At 44.9% G+C, this 15264-nt stretch overlaps 1 protein-coding gene across 2 annotated transcripts in view; it reads left to right on the top strand.

Moving 5' to 3' along the window:
* The window catches only part of AHSA1 (activator of HSP90 ATPase activity 1), a 128037-nt gene extending 113986 nt beyond the window's left edge, over positions 1-14051 (top strand). For both annotated transcript variants that reach the window (XM_085626642.1, XM_085626641.1), the window contains 2 exons: positions 535-586; positions 13372-14051. In XM_085626642.1, the coding sequence (XP_085482768.1) occupies positions 535-586; positions 13372-13544 (225 nt within the window). In that variant the 3' untranslated portion in view covers positions 13545-14051. The remainder of the gene's footprint in view (positions 1-534; positions 587-13371) is intronic.
* Positions 14052-15264: the final 1213 nt, after the last annotated feature.

Raw genomic sequence — 15264 nt, 5'->3', positions numbered from 1 at the left:
GTTGTAATGCAACCTTCAATTCCTGGTGGTTTTATTAGCTTTTCCTCAAAATCCAAATATTGCTTTTGTGGCTTTTACATGGTTAGCCACTGTGGGGTCATCCATTTTAATAAATCTGATGTTCATGAACATGTTTTACTTGCAGTGCTGCTGTCACCTATACTGTTGCTGCTCTTGTATGGAATGTTTCACTGCTGGTACCTGCAATGTAACTTGTGTATGTGAGAAAAGTTTGCATTGCACATCATTTTACATTAAGGATGTTTTAGTTTTCATTGCTGCTTCACATGCTCAATATGTGAGAATGGGGTGGAAGGGAAGTTTATACAGCTGCTCCTGTTGTACCGCCATAGCATTCTCCTAAAAGCCTCCACAATACTCTGGGATGACAAGACATCTCGGGCTATTCCTCTCGCTTTTATGTAGTGCACTTGCATCCAGTTGGTATTATATAAGTGACTGACTCTTAAAGCCTGATGCCCACTTTAGGGTTGAATTTGCGTAGGACTTTAATCTTTTTTTGTCTTTTTCTAGATTCCTGAAACCAAGATAGCGATGAAATGGAGGTTTAAGTCTTGGCCTGCAGGTAAGTTTTGGCTGACTAATTAATATGCCAGTAAAGGGGGTGGGTGGGTGGGTGGGGGTGTGTGTGTGTGTGTGTGTGTGTGTGTGTGTACACACGTAGATGGCTTTATTCAAAACCTTTAGTATGAGGTACTGCATTTGCACTTAGTCTCACAGTTCCTCCCTTTTTTTGCTTTTTTGCATTTTTCACAGCTCTCATTCAATAATTGCTTATTTTTCGTGTGTGTCAACTCCACAGTGTGCTTCTACTTTTGTGCCAACACTGACATTAAGTAGAACATAAACAACTACATTTCTGTATTGCTGCTCATGGATATGCTGATTGCTCTTCCCTCCCCACACTCCATTTACCTTGTTCTCTCCTGAGGAAGAGATGCAACCACCCTTTGGCTCTGAGCTGTTCACTTTTTTTTTTTGTTTTGTTTTTAAACAAATGAGAAATTTTGAAGCCAAGCTAGAAGAGTCACTTGACAATGGACATTTAGATATCCATACTGAGCAACTGTTCACCCTAAGGTATTCGTTTCCAGTGTTGAGCATCAACATTACTACTTGTTTGTGTAATATATGTAGGAAGCTGGTTCTTCATATGATATACCACTAAGTGGTTATATCGTGCAAAGAGTCCAGAGCTTCCCCCAGAAGTGTGCAGGACTCCATGTGAATCCAAAGTGCTCTATTTGTGGTAGTGTGATCGAGCAGCCTTGGGCCTAACATAGAGGAGTGTAAGACATGCGTTACGCTGACCGTGATTAATAAATGACACATGGCCATGAAATACTAAAACGTATTTGATGGGAAGTTTAACATTAGAGAAAGTTCCTACTTAAAATTATCTGGGGATTTTATTTAGCTCAATGCTGTCATGGAAACAGCTTTTAACTCTTAGCTTTTAATTGTTAGGGCAAATCAGTTTAAAAGTAATGTTAAAGCAATCTTTACATTCTCTTAGAAGCTAGGACAAAAAACATCTAACAAGCTTATTTATCTCTATAATACAAAAGGTGTTTCAGCAGGATCTTATGGAGCTGGCATATGGGGATATACAAACATAGACCTCTTACTAAAGGTGGGAAAACTCTGTTCGAGGCATATGAGCTGCAGATTGCCCACTTGTGCATAGATCGCCATCCCGGTGTTGGGCCCGGATGTTTGCAGTTTGTTTTTCCTCTTGGAAAGTCTTTGGAACTCACGAGGTCGGTGACTCCTCCTTTGGATCGTATTGCTCATGGGCTTCGGCTCCATCCTCAGATTGTTTTTTTCCGCCATCGGGCTCGGATGTAATACTTCGCGCTCCAGTTCCGAACATTTCCAGTTCGACGATCGAAGCGGAATCCTCGTTCATCGCGGTATTGTTCAGATCCAGATCTCCTCAATCACCTTTTCTTCCACACATCTTCGATTCCAGTCGTCGACGGCGGCCTTCGGCCTATCCAAGCTCCGGTCCCGGCTGATGGAAAGAACTCCATTCAAGAAGTGCCCTCGATGTGGGTCCAAATTCCCCCACACCGATCTTCATGAGGTGTGCAACCTCTGCCTCTCCCCCTGAACACGAGACTGTCCCGCCTGCAAGTCTTTTAGATCAAAAAAGACTATTAGAGTTCGAAGGGCCAGACGAAACATGGCGCACTCCTCGACCTCCGTTCCAGTCGACATCTTCGGGGACGACGTCGAAGCTACGGGACAGCAGCACACCGAAGAGGACCTCGTCAGTGCTTCCGAAGCCGACGACTCGGATGTGGAGGACATCACCCCGGCGCATAGGGTCGTGAGTACTATACCCCCTCCCACACCCGCGCCGACACCCAAAAAGGCTTCGGTCACGCCTTCGCCTCCGGGCCTAGGCAAGACCAAAGACACTGCTTCAAACACCCCACCTTCGGGCCCGGTGAAGAAGCCTAATAAGCCTTCCGGCGGCTCTGGCTCGAGCCAGCCTGCCAGCGGTGCCGATAAACACACTTCGGCACCGAAAAAGAGACCGGCCTCTACCTCGACACCGAGCTCCGCACCAATGTCCTCGGTGTCGAAACCCAGCCTTTCGGTACCGACCAAACATCATAAGGCCCTCAGCACCGACACTCCCGCGCCGAAGCCTACCTCGGCGCCGACCAAAAAATCGGAGGTTCCAAAAAAGCACGGCACGGACAAGCCTAAAAAGTCATCGCCCCGAAACCTTCGGCGCCGACGTAACAAACATTATCTCAGGAACTGTTTACACCGGATCCCTTGCAAAAGACACTTACCAAGGATCCAAAAACTGGACATTTGGCACTCGCTTCTAAAAAGAGACATTTGGACAAACCAGCTCCGCCTCCACCTCCAAAGAGGAAAGAATGTGCTACCTCCCCTTTCAGAGTGCCTTCCCCGCCTCCTCCACCTTCTCCACCCCTGTCTCATCGCTCTCCGACCCCGTCCCCAGACCATGATGATCAGGGGGACCCATACTATGATCCAGGGGATGTGCCACAAGACCCCACCCCTACAGGATCCCCAGACCCATGGGACAATTATAATAATCCAGACATTCCAGATGTCCCACAAGATGACCTTTATCCATCCAGGCCATCTCCACCAGAAGACTCATTAGGTTTTCACCACCTACTTCACAGGGCGGCACATTATCACGGGGTAGAGCTACACACTGACCCGGTAGAGGAAGATTTCCTCCTCGACACCTTTGGTACCGCACATAGGTCTACTTCCATACTACCTATGCTCAAAGGGGTAATAAAACATGCACCAGAGGTTTTTAAAGACCCAGTCAGGGCTAGGGTCATTAACCCACGCATAGAGAAAAAGTATAAAGCTTCCCCCACAGATCCTGCCTATATCAAAGGGCCAGCGCCCCTAGATTCCCTAGTGGTCTCCACTGCACAGAAGAGGTCAAACTCCCAGGCGTCAGGCGAAGCACCACCACCTGACAAAGAGTCAAAGCTACTGGACGCGTCAGGAAAGCGCACTGCGTCACAGGCAGCCAATATATGGGGTATCGCCAACACTCAAGCGCTATTGGCCAGATACAACAGAGCGCATTATGATGAACTAGAAACCATCATGCACCACCTCCCAGAAAAATACAAAAATAGGGCCAATGAATTAATTCAAGAGGGTAAGACCATAACTAACACCTCTATACGCTGTGCCTTAGACGCAGCAGACACAGCCTCCAGGGCCATTAACACTAGCGTCCTCCTCCGTCGCCATGCTTGGCTGAGAGTTTCAGGCTTTAAACCTGAGGTACAGGCCTCCATATTAAATCACCCATTTGATCAAGAACATCTATTCGGCCCAAAGGTAGATGAGGCCTTCGAGGATGAAGGACACCGATACGGCGAAATCTATGGGAGCCCTGCAGTCACACCCTCCTAGGCTCTCCTTTCGCCGCTCTTCCTTTCGGGGTACGGCCAGAGGCTACTCCTCAGATAGCGCGTCCACTTCCTACAAATCCCCTGCTCAATCCACCTTCACAAGGGGTTATCAAAGAGGCGGCTATAGAGGCAATAACAATAAAGGCAGAGGCAAAACAAATACCGCCCGCTCTGCCACACCGCCTACCCAATGACTTCCCCCTGCTCCCTCCAGACCATCCCACTCCGGTCGGGGGCAGGCTACAAAATTTCCTTCACGTCTGGGAGACCATCACCTCAGACAGATGGGTGACCCAAATTATTCGTTCAGGGTACTGCCTAGAATTGACATCTACCCCTCAAACATTCCACCCAGGCAACGCCCAATGTCACAAGAACATTCCACGTTACTAAAACAGGAGGTAATCTCCCTCCTACAAAAACATGCGATAGAACAAGTCCCCGCCAGTCAACAAAATTTAGGGGTCTACTCCCTATATTTTCTGATACCAAAAAGAGACGAGACTCTACGACCTATTTTAGGTCTCCGGCCTCTAAACACATACATACATTCGGACCATTTTCACATGGTAACACTTCAGCAGGTACTTCCGCTCCTCTCCCAGAACGACTTTCTCACCACACTGGACTTGAAAGACGCATACTTTCACATTCCGGTACACCATCCTCACAGAAAGTACCTCAGATTTGTAGTGGACGGGCAACACTACCAGTTCAAGGTGCTCCCATTCGGGGTCACAACAGCACCAAGGGTTTTCACCAAGTGCCTAGCGGTAGTGGCGGCACATCTCAGAAGACAGCACATTCACGTCTTCCCATATTTGGACGACTGGCTAATAAAAGCCACGTCCTACAACCAATGTGTACATCACACCGCCACTACCATCCAACTACTTCACCAGCTAGGTTTCACGGTGAACCACCAAAGTCCCAGTTAATACCATCCCACACAAAGCAATACCTCGGTGCCACCATAGACACCTCAAAAGCCATAGCCTACCCCAATCCTGCCAGGATTGCAAGCATCCAGGCTTTGCGTCAAAGATTCATACCTCAACACTCTCTCCCAGCAAGAGTGTTTATGCAACTAATAGGGATGATGGCCTCTTGCATTTTCATAGTGCCTCATGCAAAACTCCAGATGCGTCCACTCCAAGAGTGCTTAGCGCGCCAATGGAACCAGGCCCAGGGGCAACTGACAGATCTGGTGTTGGTAGACGGTCGCACCCATCGCTCTCTGCAGTGGTGGAACACCACAAATCTTTCCAGAGGTCGACCTTTCCTGGACCCGGTTCCACAAATAATCCTAACAGACGCATCGCTCTCCGGCTGGGGAGCTCATCTACTACACCTCACAGTGCAGGGCACATGGATGCCGCAACAAAAGTTACTCCACATCAACCATCTGGAGTTACTGGCAATCTTTCTAGCCCTGAAATCCTTTCAGACACAGATTTTAGGCAAGGCAGTCCTTATTCGCACAGACAACATGACGGCCATGTACTACATTCAAAAACAAGGCGGCACATACTCTCCACAGCTCTCTCAACTAGCACAAAGCATATGGAGATGGGCAATTCCACACAAAATCTTTCTCCTAGCCCAACATGTCCCAGGAGTCCAAAACACCATGGCAGATCTGCTCAGCAGACAGACGCAGCAGATCCACGAGTGGGAACTTCACCCGCAGGTTCTTTACCCGTTCTTTCAGATGTGGGGGCATCCACACACAGACCTCTTCGCCACCCACGAAAACAAAAAATGCCCAAGCTTCGCCGCGAGATACCCACACCCATTGTCCAAAGGCAATGCGATATGGATGAACTGGTCAGGCAAATTTGCATACGCCTTTCCATCTTTCCCACTAATTCCATTAGTGGTGCGAAAGCTATAACAGTACTCCCTCACACTGATTCTAGTAGCTCCAACATGTGCCAGACAACCGTGGTACACCACGCTGCTGGAACTCTCGGTAGTGCCACAACAAAAGTTACACCTCTCACCATGCCTCCTAACCCAGAACCATGGAGAGATCAGACACCCGGACCCAGCTCAGCTCAACCTTGCGATCTGGCTCCTGAGATCCTAGAATTCGGATACCTTAACCTTCCCCCCGACTGCATGAACGTTATCAGAGAGGCTAGACGCCCTACCACTAGAGCCTGCTACGCTGCCAAGTGGAAAAGATTTGTTGTTTATTGCCATAACAACACAATCAACCCTCTAGACGCATCCATACAGCACATCCTATGCTACTTACTACATCTACAAAGATGTAACCTAGCATATACATCCATTCGGCTACACCTCGCAGCAATTGCCGCTTACCTACAAAACAGACAGCACCTATCACTTTTCAGAGTGCCTGCCATTAAAGCCTTCATGGAAGGCCTCAAACGAATAATTCCCTCCAGAGTACCACCCTCACCTGTGTGGAACTTAAATATAGTTCTCACAAGGCTAATGGGACCGCCTTTCGAACCTTTGCATAAATGTGAACTGCAATTTCTCACATGGAAAACAGCTTTCCTTGTAGCCATCACTTCCCTTAGAAGGGTCAGTGAGATACAAGCACTTACTATACAAGAACCTTTTCTCCAAATGCACCCAAACAAAATTCCTACCCAAAGTCATTTCCCCCTTTCATCTAAACCAATCGGTAGAAGTACCGGTTTTTTTCTCGCAACCTCAAACTGTTGCAGAAAGGGCTCTACACACACTGGATGTTAAAAGGGCCTTACTTTACTATATCCAGAGAACACAACCTTTCAGAAAGACAAAACAACTCTTTTTGTCTCTTTCTCTCCACCACATAAAGGCAACCCCATCTCTAAATCGGGGATAGCTAGGTGGATTGTAAAATGCATACAAATTTTCTACCACAAAGCAAAACGCACGCTATCTGTTCCTCCTAAAGTCCACTCTAAACGAAAGATAGGGGCTTCTATGGCTTTTCTAGGGAACATCCCATTAGATGATATCTGCAAAGCAGCTACATGGTCAACACCGTACACTTTCACTAAACATTACTGTGTAGATGTGCAAACCAAGCAACAAGCTAGTGTGGGCCAGGCTGTACTAAAAACACTTTTTCAAACCACTGCAACAGATACCGGTGGTCGCCGCTAGGGTTGGGAACTGCTATATAGTCTATGCAAAAGTGTGTAATCTGCAGCTCATATGCCTCGAACGGAATATGCTACTTACCAGTATGCATCTGTTCTTGGCATGTAGAGCTGCAGATCTACACACGCCCACCCGCCTCCCCGGCTACCTGTATCTGTTCCAGTCTATCTTAGTTAGATACAACACACATGGGTTTCTTCACTGTTATACGCTCCATCTTTCCCTGTTGGCGAAAAACAATCTGAGGCTGGAGCCGAAGCCCATGCGCAATACGAACCAAGGGAGGAGTCACCGATCTCGTGACTTCCAAAGACTTTCCAAGATGAAAAACAAACTGCAAACATTCTGGCCCAACACCAGATGGCGATCTATGCAAAAGTGTGTAGATCTGCAGCTCTACATGCCAAGAACAGATGCATACTGGTAAGTAGCATATTCCTTTTGTGGTGTGCTTAGCCGTGTTAGAGGGTAACAATAACTTTATAGACCACACCTAGCAAAAGCATGGTCATACCCCAAAGTTGCTAAGATCCAGGAGTAGGTTCATCCAGTCTAATCTTGAAACTTTTACCCTAGTCTCATTATCTAATGCCTAGTGTTTATTAACATGGATCCTGTACTTCTACTGGAACCTGGAGCTAAACCCAGTTTAAGACTGCTGTCAACTCTGATCTTTGGCACTTTTGCAATTTAGGGGTGTGTTTGTTATACTTCTGTAGCTTTATGGATGATAAGAATATACTCTGCCTTCCATGCTTTCCCATGAGTGTGGGCAGTTCCAGGCAGTTGGTTTCTGGCTTGCCTAAGATGACCAAACTCTGCTTGCACTTCTGAGAAAGTTCTTATAATCCATCTGAAAGATCTCATGGGTTTCTTCATCAAATATAGTGACGATGAGGCTTGTGGCAGAAGTGGTATGGACTTATTGCTCTACTGTGAATAGTGTCGCCCATTTGTGTTGAGAGGCATAAAACCAGGCTCTAAGAGTATTCTTGCATTGAATGAAAGTAGTGGTAAAATTAAGGAAAATGTGAATCTGGATGGTAAATTGAAGGTTGGCGTTTGGTTGAAGGTTCCATCTGGTCGGATTCGTGTGCCATCTCTTTATGATTTTAGTGAAAGTTGAGGGATTGAACCAGAGGAGGATAGCCTTTTACCAGAGTGGAGGATGAGTGTGGAGTAGGGAGAAATGAGTTGCAGTGTTTTAATGTTAATTAATGGGTGATCATGATTTATGTTGGTCACGTTGGCTTGGAGTGAGTTCTGAGGTTGGAGGTGGGGACTCGCCTGTCGGGATTGTGCATGCTTCTCGTAAGGAACTAGGTGAGATGAAGGTAGGAAGCACAGACCACCGAGGTACTTACAGGATTATATAAAATGTAGGTCATTTATATGTTCATATTTTAAGGTGACATTTTTCCAAGTTTTCTATGTGTTTGCCTTGTATTACATTTTTGCTCACGTCTTTATTTTTACCTTGTAGATATGGATGGCAAGAGGATATGTTATTCTTATGTAGCTTTATGGACAAATAGAATGTTCGGTGCATTCCATGTTTCCCATGAGTGGGGTAACATTTCAGTTCCATACTAACTCACAATGACCACGAGCGAGTTGTGCTTGTGATTAGGTTTCCATATTTTATTTGGAAGATCTTATGGATTCCTTCATAACGGTGTGGTTATTTTAACATTATTCAGCATAATTAAAAGGGTCGCTATGGGATTTTGGACTGCCCCTTGGTGACCGCATATAGACCAGGTTTACAAAGCAGTGGAGGGTAGGGCTGCAGTACCTACAGGGGCAGCATGATTTGTTCCTAAAGACAAGTTCACCCTTCCTGCTCTCAGGCTTACTGTGTGCCTGCCAGCTTCCTCTTTTTGAAGTACCCTTTGCTTTCTTACACACTTAAGGTGTCTTGAAACTAAATGGCTGCTGCTTGAACTCCTCTCCCTTGGTATAGAGTCCTTCAAGAGCACTAGTCTCCCAGGTATGCAAGAAGTCAAGCAGGCAACTCTTGGCCTCACCGAATTAGGGATGTGTGGGTATAGAGAGGGACTGAGGCACATAACTTGCTTTCTTCAACAGCTGCTTTTCGCGCTTCCTTTTCTTGCCGAATGTATGCCCTTTTTTTAGGTCTTGCCTGAGCCAGCGCATGCGCTGCGAGACATTTAGTATACGGGTTTTCAAAGTGCTACCAGACCTCGCTGGCCTAACTCTTGCGTTCACGCAAGCGTACATGCGCGCAGCCGCCATCTGCTTCCCTTCTAGCGCGATCACTGCTGCGCGCGCACCGCTCGCATGCTTACCACAGATCGCGTCCTTGCGATCACTTTCGCTGTGATCGCGATCACTTTCACGGCCGCGCGGCCATTACTTTTACAGCCGCGCGGCCATTACTTTTACAGCCGCGCGGCCATTACTTTTACAGCCGCGCGGCCAATGCTTGTTTATTTTAGAGACCCACTGTTTTCTAGTTTAATTTTTCCTCATCATATTCCTTTTAACACTCCAGTAGTTTTTCTTGGCCTTATATTGGGTCATAGCTTAGTGTCTGGCTCTTCGATACGTTCTTTAGCTCAAATTGTAGCCACCCTTCCTCTTTAAGCCTTTGTAAGTTGCCAAGACTCTTCTGCTTCTGACTGTGGTTTAGAACGACTCAAGGCTGTGGGACTTATGCTCCATGTGCATACCAGCTTTTTATCCTTTCGCAAGTGTTGAATGGTGACTTCTGCCCATCTATTTCCTTGTTCATCTGGGACTCTGTAGGTTGGAAACCGATCATTTGGATTTCCTTGAAAATGGGGAGTGAGGGTCCTCTTTCAACCCCCTTCTGCTTTCCTGCAAGCCTCCTTTTTGCATTTCGTGCTGGTAAGATTGGCAAAGGTGCTCCTAGTTATTTGGAGATGTTAATGGCCATATGCTTGGGTTTGTCCTGGATAAGGTGAGTGTTAAAGATGGTGTGGGAGGGGGGTAGATCTGTGGTTCGAGGGCTTTAGACCAGAATTACCTTGTTGGTCCATTGAGGCTGTTTGTCCCTTGGAAAGGAAGTTTTCCATTGGCTTTCTTGCCTGGCTGCATCATTCTGACGAGTGACTGCTGGTGAGCATAGGAACTGTCACTCCTTTCAACCCAGGCTACCGGTGCAGCCCTTCGAACAGAAGGAACATGCTGGAGTCCGTGGCTTGATGTCTTGGAGCAGCAGATTGTCCTGTCAACATTTCCATCAATCATCCGATATTGCAGTGAAAATAATAAACGCGAGCTTTGAAAGCCAGGTATTTAAAAGTAGAATCGTGGCAGCTGAGACAGGTAAGGCCAGCAGAACGTCTCGCTCAGCGGCCAAATATAAACCTCCAGCACCCAACGCTCAGAGAAACTTCTCTTGCCAAGATAGCATCCTAAATTCGTTTGGCCATAATATGACATTTTGTAAGTAGTTTAGCAGGTAAATCTTTTTCGTTTTAGTGGTGCGCTGTTTATTTTCTTTTTTTTATTATCTCCCCGCCCTTCAGTGTTTTATCAGTTTGAGGCACCTTTAATGGCTTGCTACAAGTCGGGGGGGGGGGGGGATAGGTATGGTGTCTGTGCATTGTCTGGGAAGAAATGAGTGAGCGCTTTCCAGGGATAACACTACAATTGGAACTGCAGCCATTGTAAAATTCCATCGCAAAATTCTGTGTTGATGTTTGGAGCCGATGTGTGCTTGTTTGATTGGGTCGTGATTTAATTGTGCGAAAGGCAAACTGGTTATGGAAAAAAATGCTTTGCCGGGCGCCAATTGTTTCCGGTTTATTGGCATTATAATGTTTGTAAGGAAGTTAAGCCTGGCGAAGCCTGTGGGCCTTGTTCAGGAATGACGTGTGGAGTGTTATTCCCTCCCTTGCGACTCCGTGTAATTTTTAGGTTGTACGATTCGTTTCAAAGAAGCATTATGCCAGTTAACTAACTATTACTTTTCTTACAGCTGGGTTTTAACTGGGTGGATTCCATGTTTTGTGGGTAGCTGATTGGGATGGTCTGCTTTTTACTGTTCCTCCAAGTCTTTGCTTTTGATTAATGCTGGGCAACCCCCTTGCTTGTGAAAATACACCAGCCCCGAAACTCCCTGGTTACAAGCATGGACTTTTCTAACCGGCAAAGCCTTAGTGTTCCCTTGCACCGATGCTCTTAAGTGAGTTTTCGATGGAATTGGCATAGCCAATAGGTCTCGCCTTTGGGGCCTTATAAGTGTTTAGCCATGCAACAGTTGATGCTGTTTTACCAATGATATTGTGCTGCATAACTAAATACTTATAAGGTTCCAAAAGCGAGACCTATTGGCTATGCCAATGCTTGTTCTTTTTTTTTTTTCTTCAATCATCCTTTACATGTTCGATCTCACAGTATATATTTCCATGTGAAATCAGTGCATCTGTATTCGCTAAACACACAAAAGATGATGGGAGGCTGCTAGCAGTCAGTCTAACCACTGGCAATAGCTCGGGTAGCACTCCAACCCATCGTTATTTTGCTCACCATGCCACCTCGGTTTGGAACCAGCCAATTACAAATCAGTCTTGACCCTGCTCCAATGGGAACAGTCAAGCCCAAACCGCCAAGCCAGGGCCTCCTTGAACTGGCGCACAAGCAACCCAGGACCAGTTTCACCCTAGTTATGGGATCATCAGCCGGGTACAGCTTGGTTCCAGTGACACTGCGCATATTAACAAAGGTTTGGGATGTGGCCCAGAGTAATTGCCAGTGGCTGAGATTATTTCAAGCATTCTATCCATCACTTCACTTTTTTGTATACTTTAGTGTGTTGCCCTAAGTGGGGCAGGCTTTCCCAGGCGTGGGTCCTGTGCACACTATCACTGGAACGAAGCTGTAACCAGCTGATGAGCCCATAACTATGGTGAAACCAGGACCTAGTTGCGTGTGTTCCAGTTCTATGGAGGACCTGACTTGGCAGTTCGTGCTGGACTGTTCAATTGGAGCAGGGTCAAGACTGATTTGCATTTAGCTGGGTCCCAACTGAGGTGATATGGTGTGCAGATTAACGATGGATTGGGATGCAGCCCCGGAGTAAATACCAGTGACTACGATTAATTCAACCATTCCATCTATCACGTTTTTGTATTCTTACCTGTATTTGCTAAAGCGTACAACTCCATCACAGTCTGCGGTGTACCTCCTGCCTTTATTTGTATACTCATTATTCTGTGTAGGAAGCCAGAATGATAACTAAGGGAGACCGATTGTTCATGTTTGAGGAACTCAATCTCAGATCACATTAAGAATGATAACAAACATCTAAAAGTAAAGCCAGATTTCTTTCAGGACTCGTGGACTTGACTTGTGATAGCTTAGGACAGCTTACTTGTTTCCCTCGTGGGTAAATCATGTGAATTTTGAACAACCGTACCAAATATTAGGTACAAATCAAAAGTGAAAAAATGTCCAAACCTTTATAGTTAAAAAGAAAATGCTATAATTACAAAAATGGCACCTTGGTAAGGCAGCAAGTTGTAAACCTCCTAAACACAATTGTGCTAATTTAAGTGTGCTAAAGAGGTAGATATCAGTAAACAGTACAACGCCGGGTACGTTTGCTAGCTTTAGTTAAAAACAAAAAGTGGACTTCTAAGCAATACACACACTTACTCATACATATGTTGTCACAGCCTATCTGCTAATTGGGCTTTTATATTCATATTTCCTTCAAAAATATGATTGTGGGCACAATTTAAATTAATTGGCTGACCCTTGCTGTTTCAAGGCTTACTTACAGCCGACATATTTAATAGCAGGTTTATTTACTGTCCAAACAGTTGAAGTACCAATTCCACATTAAGGCAAAATACATTTTGTGGCATGGCTATTTGTAAGACTTTTCATGTTTTTTTTTTTTTATTCCAACGTATGGGGTCTTGCTGTGCTCTGAATGGGAAATTGACATCTTAAAACTACATGCACTGTTTTTGCGCACTTTGCTATGGATTTTATTACAAGTCAAATAAGCCATTTAGTGTTTTCTTAACAATTGCCATGTTTTATCAGAATTGATGCACACTGTGATGGCTGGTAAGCAGAGCTCAGAATGCAAGAGTGTGAGCAATTCAAGTTAATAACCCTAAAGTCAAATGCAAGCTTGCAGAAAAGTGTATTTTCTATAGTTGTTGCAAGCGATTTATTGCAATGCCTGGAATGTTACGAAAACCTTTTACTATGCTTTGTTCCAAATTAAGTGCTTTCTAGTAATCGAAGTTTCTGCGTGGTCAATAACTGCATTATTTATTTATTTTTGTAGGGCATTATGCTGTGATTACCTTGATGTTTCACGACAAAGGTGGAGAGACTGAACTGAAATTGGAAGGGGTGGGAGTCCCTTCCAGCGAGGATGCCATGACCAAGGAAGGCTGGAGGCGGCACTACTTTGAAGCTATTAAACAGACATTTGGATATGGGGCGCGATTATTTTAAAGGCTTTATTATGGCACTTTTTTAGCCTGATTAGCAAGTTCTCTGTGTACTGAAATTTATTTAACTTGTCCTTTCAGTTTTTCAAGTTTTTTGCATCTTTTGCTTTGTTTTTTGTGATTTTTGTCTTGAGGAGGAAGGATGCTCTCGATTGATGCCTTTCAGACAAAGTGTTTGTTTGGATATCAGTCACAGGCCAGACACACTTGGCACCCCAGACGACGGGAAAGTGATATGTGGACTTATTTTAACTGGCCCCAAATTCATCTCTAGGAATTATTTCTTCATTTCAGTCAATTTTTTGACAGACTTAATGTGTGAAAACTTCAGATTTTGTAGTGTTTTCACCACAAAATTTGTACACTGGGTAATCTTGAATTATGAGGAAAGGACCTACAATTTGACAGCATTACAAGATTCAAGTGTCCACAGCCTTAGCTGCCAGTTTGACTGCAGCGGGGAACACAAGTGCATCGTAAAATTTTAAAAATAAACTATTTCTGTAATGTCTCTCCTGTATGTGTTTTGAATTATCTTGCACCATTAGGCAGCTGTATAGAAGATTGAAACCTGTATAAGAAACTGCTTGGAAGTCCAATACCACCAATACGCAGCACAACAAAACAAGGCTTTGTGGAACTTTCAGAACATAGAAGGGGGCTCCTCTTATTTTATATATAGATTATATTTGAATTCCATGGCTGCAAGAAAGTAGAACCATGAAAGAATATACCCAAAGGTTTTTCAGACATGACCCTTTCATTGTAATACATTTTTGTTCCCAAACTATTGACATGGATGCATTTACCAATATGTTTCTCTGCAGAATTGAAGCAGCTTGTTTCAGTACAATAGGGTATCCCTTTAACTAGCACAGAAGTATTGTTTGGAATTAAGTGGCTCTGATGATTATGTGGGCTGACCCTTGGCAGCATATAGTCATTAAACTTAAGTTTCATCATTGACTGACTACCTTTTGTTAGATGTTCCTCAAAGAATTGCTGTTGGTCTCAATGTGTTCCTGTCTGTTAGCTTAATGGTTCTCCTGTGTGGGAATCTTAGTAATGATTAGACACTTTATATTGTACTGCCGGTGTGTTTGTGAAACAAAAGCAGTGAACAATGCATCTTTTATATGGGGGGGAGGGGAGGGGAGGGGGGGGGGTTAAAACGTTTAAACCCATCTGCTGTCTTTTCCAAATTTCTTTTGTTTTTATCAACAAAGAACATTGTTCAAGTTTGAAATTACAATAGTGCATATCTAGTTGGCTAGGGTTAACTTTCAGTTTCCTGATACCTTTTTGAAAGAAAAAAGAATGCTAAAATTGGAAACAGTTTGGGGCTGAAATTTGACACTACACCTTTTATGGTAGCTATCCGCTCCATATCCATCATGCCTTGCTCTGGCTGTTTCTTTTACCAGCTGATGTGTAAATGTTCCCTGGCTCTGTCTGTTCCACCTTTTCTGACAAATGTTAATAGTTGGATTTTCTGATGGGTACTTCTTGCCACAGATTCCTCACCTTACAATATCACCCCAGCACCAGACTGGATTCAAAGATTATTTTGTGGCAGTGCTTCTGTGCACAATAGGTAGCATTGTGCACTCCACACTAACGCCACTCTGCTCCTGAACTGGCAGAGCTGAGCCACATATAAGCACCACCCCGGCACAATGATGTTAGTTACTTTATTTCCAACCCTTCGTCCGTGGGTCCAGAGC

The sequence above is a fragment of the Triturus cristatus genome, chromosome 9 (genome assembly GCF_964204655.1).
Source record: "Triturus cristatus chromosome 9, aTriCri1.1, whole genome shotgun sequence".
In the NCBI taxonomy this organism is placed as follows: Eukaryota; Metazoa; Chordata; class Amphibia; order Caudata; family Salamandridae; genus Triturus; species Triturus cristatus.
Note: the sequence above shows the minus strand (reverse complement) of the source record. Positions and strands in the feature narration are given on the sequence as shown.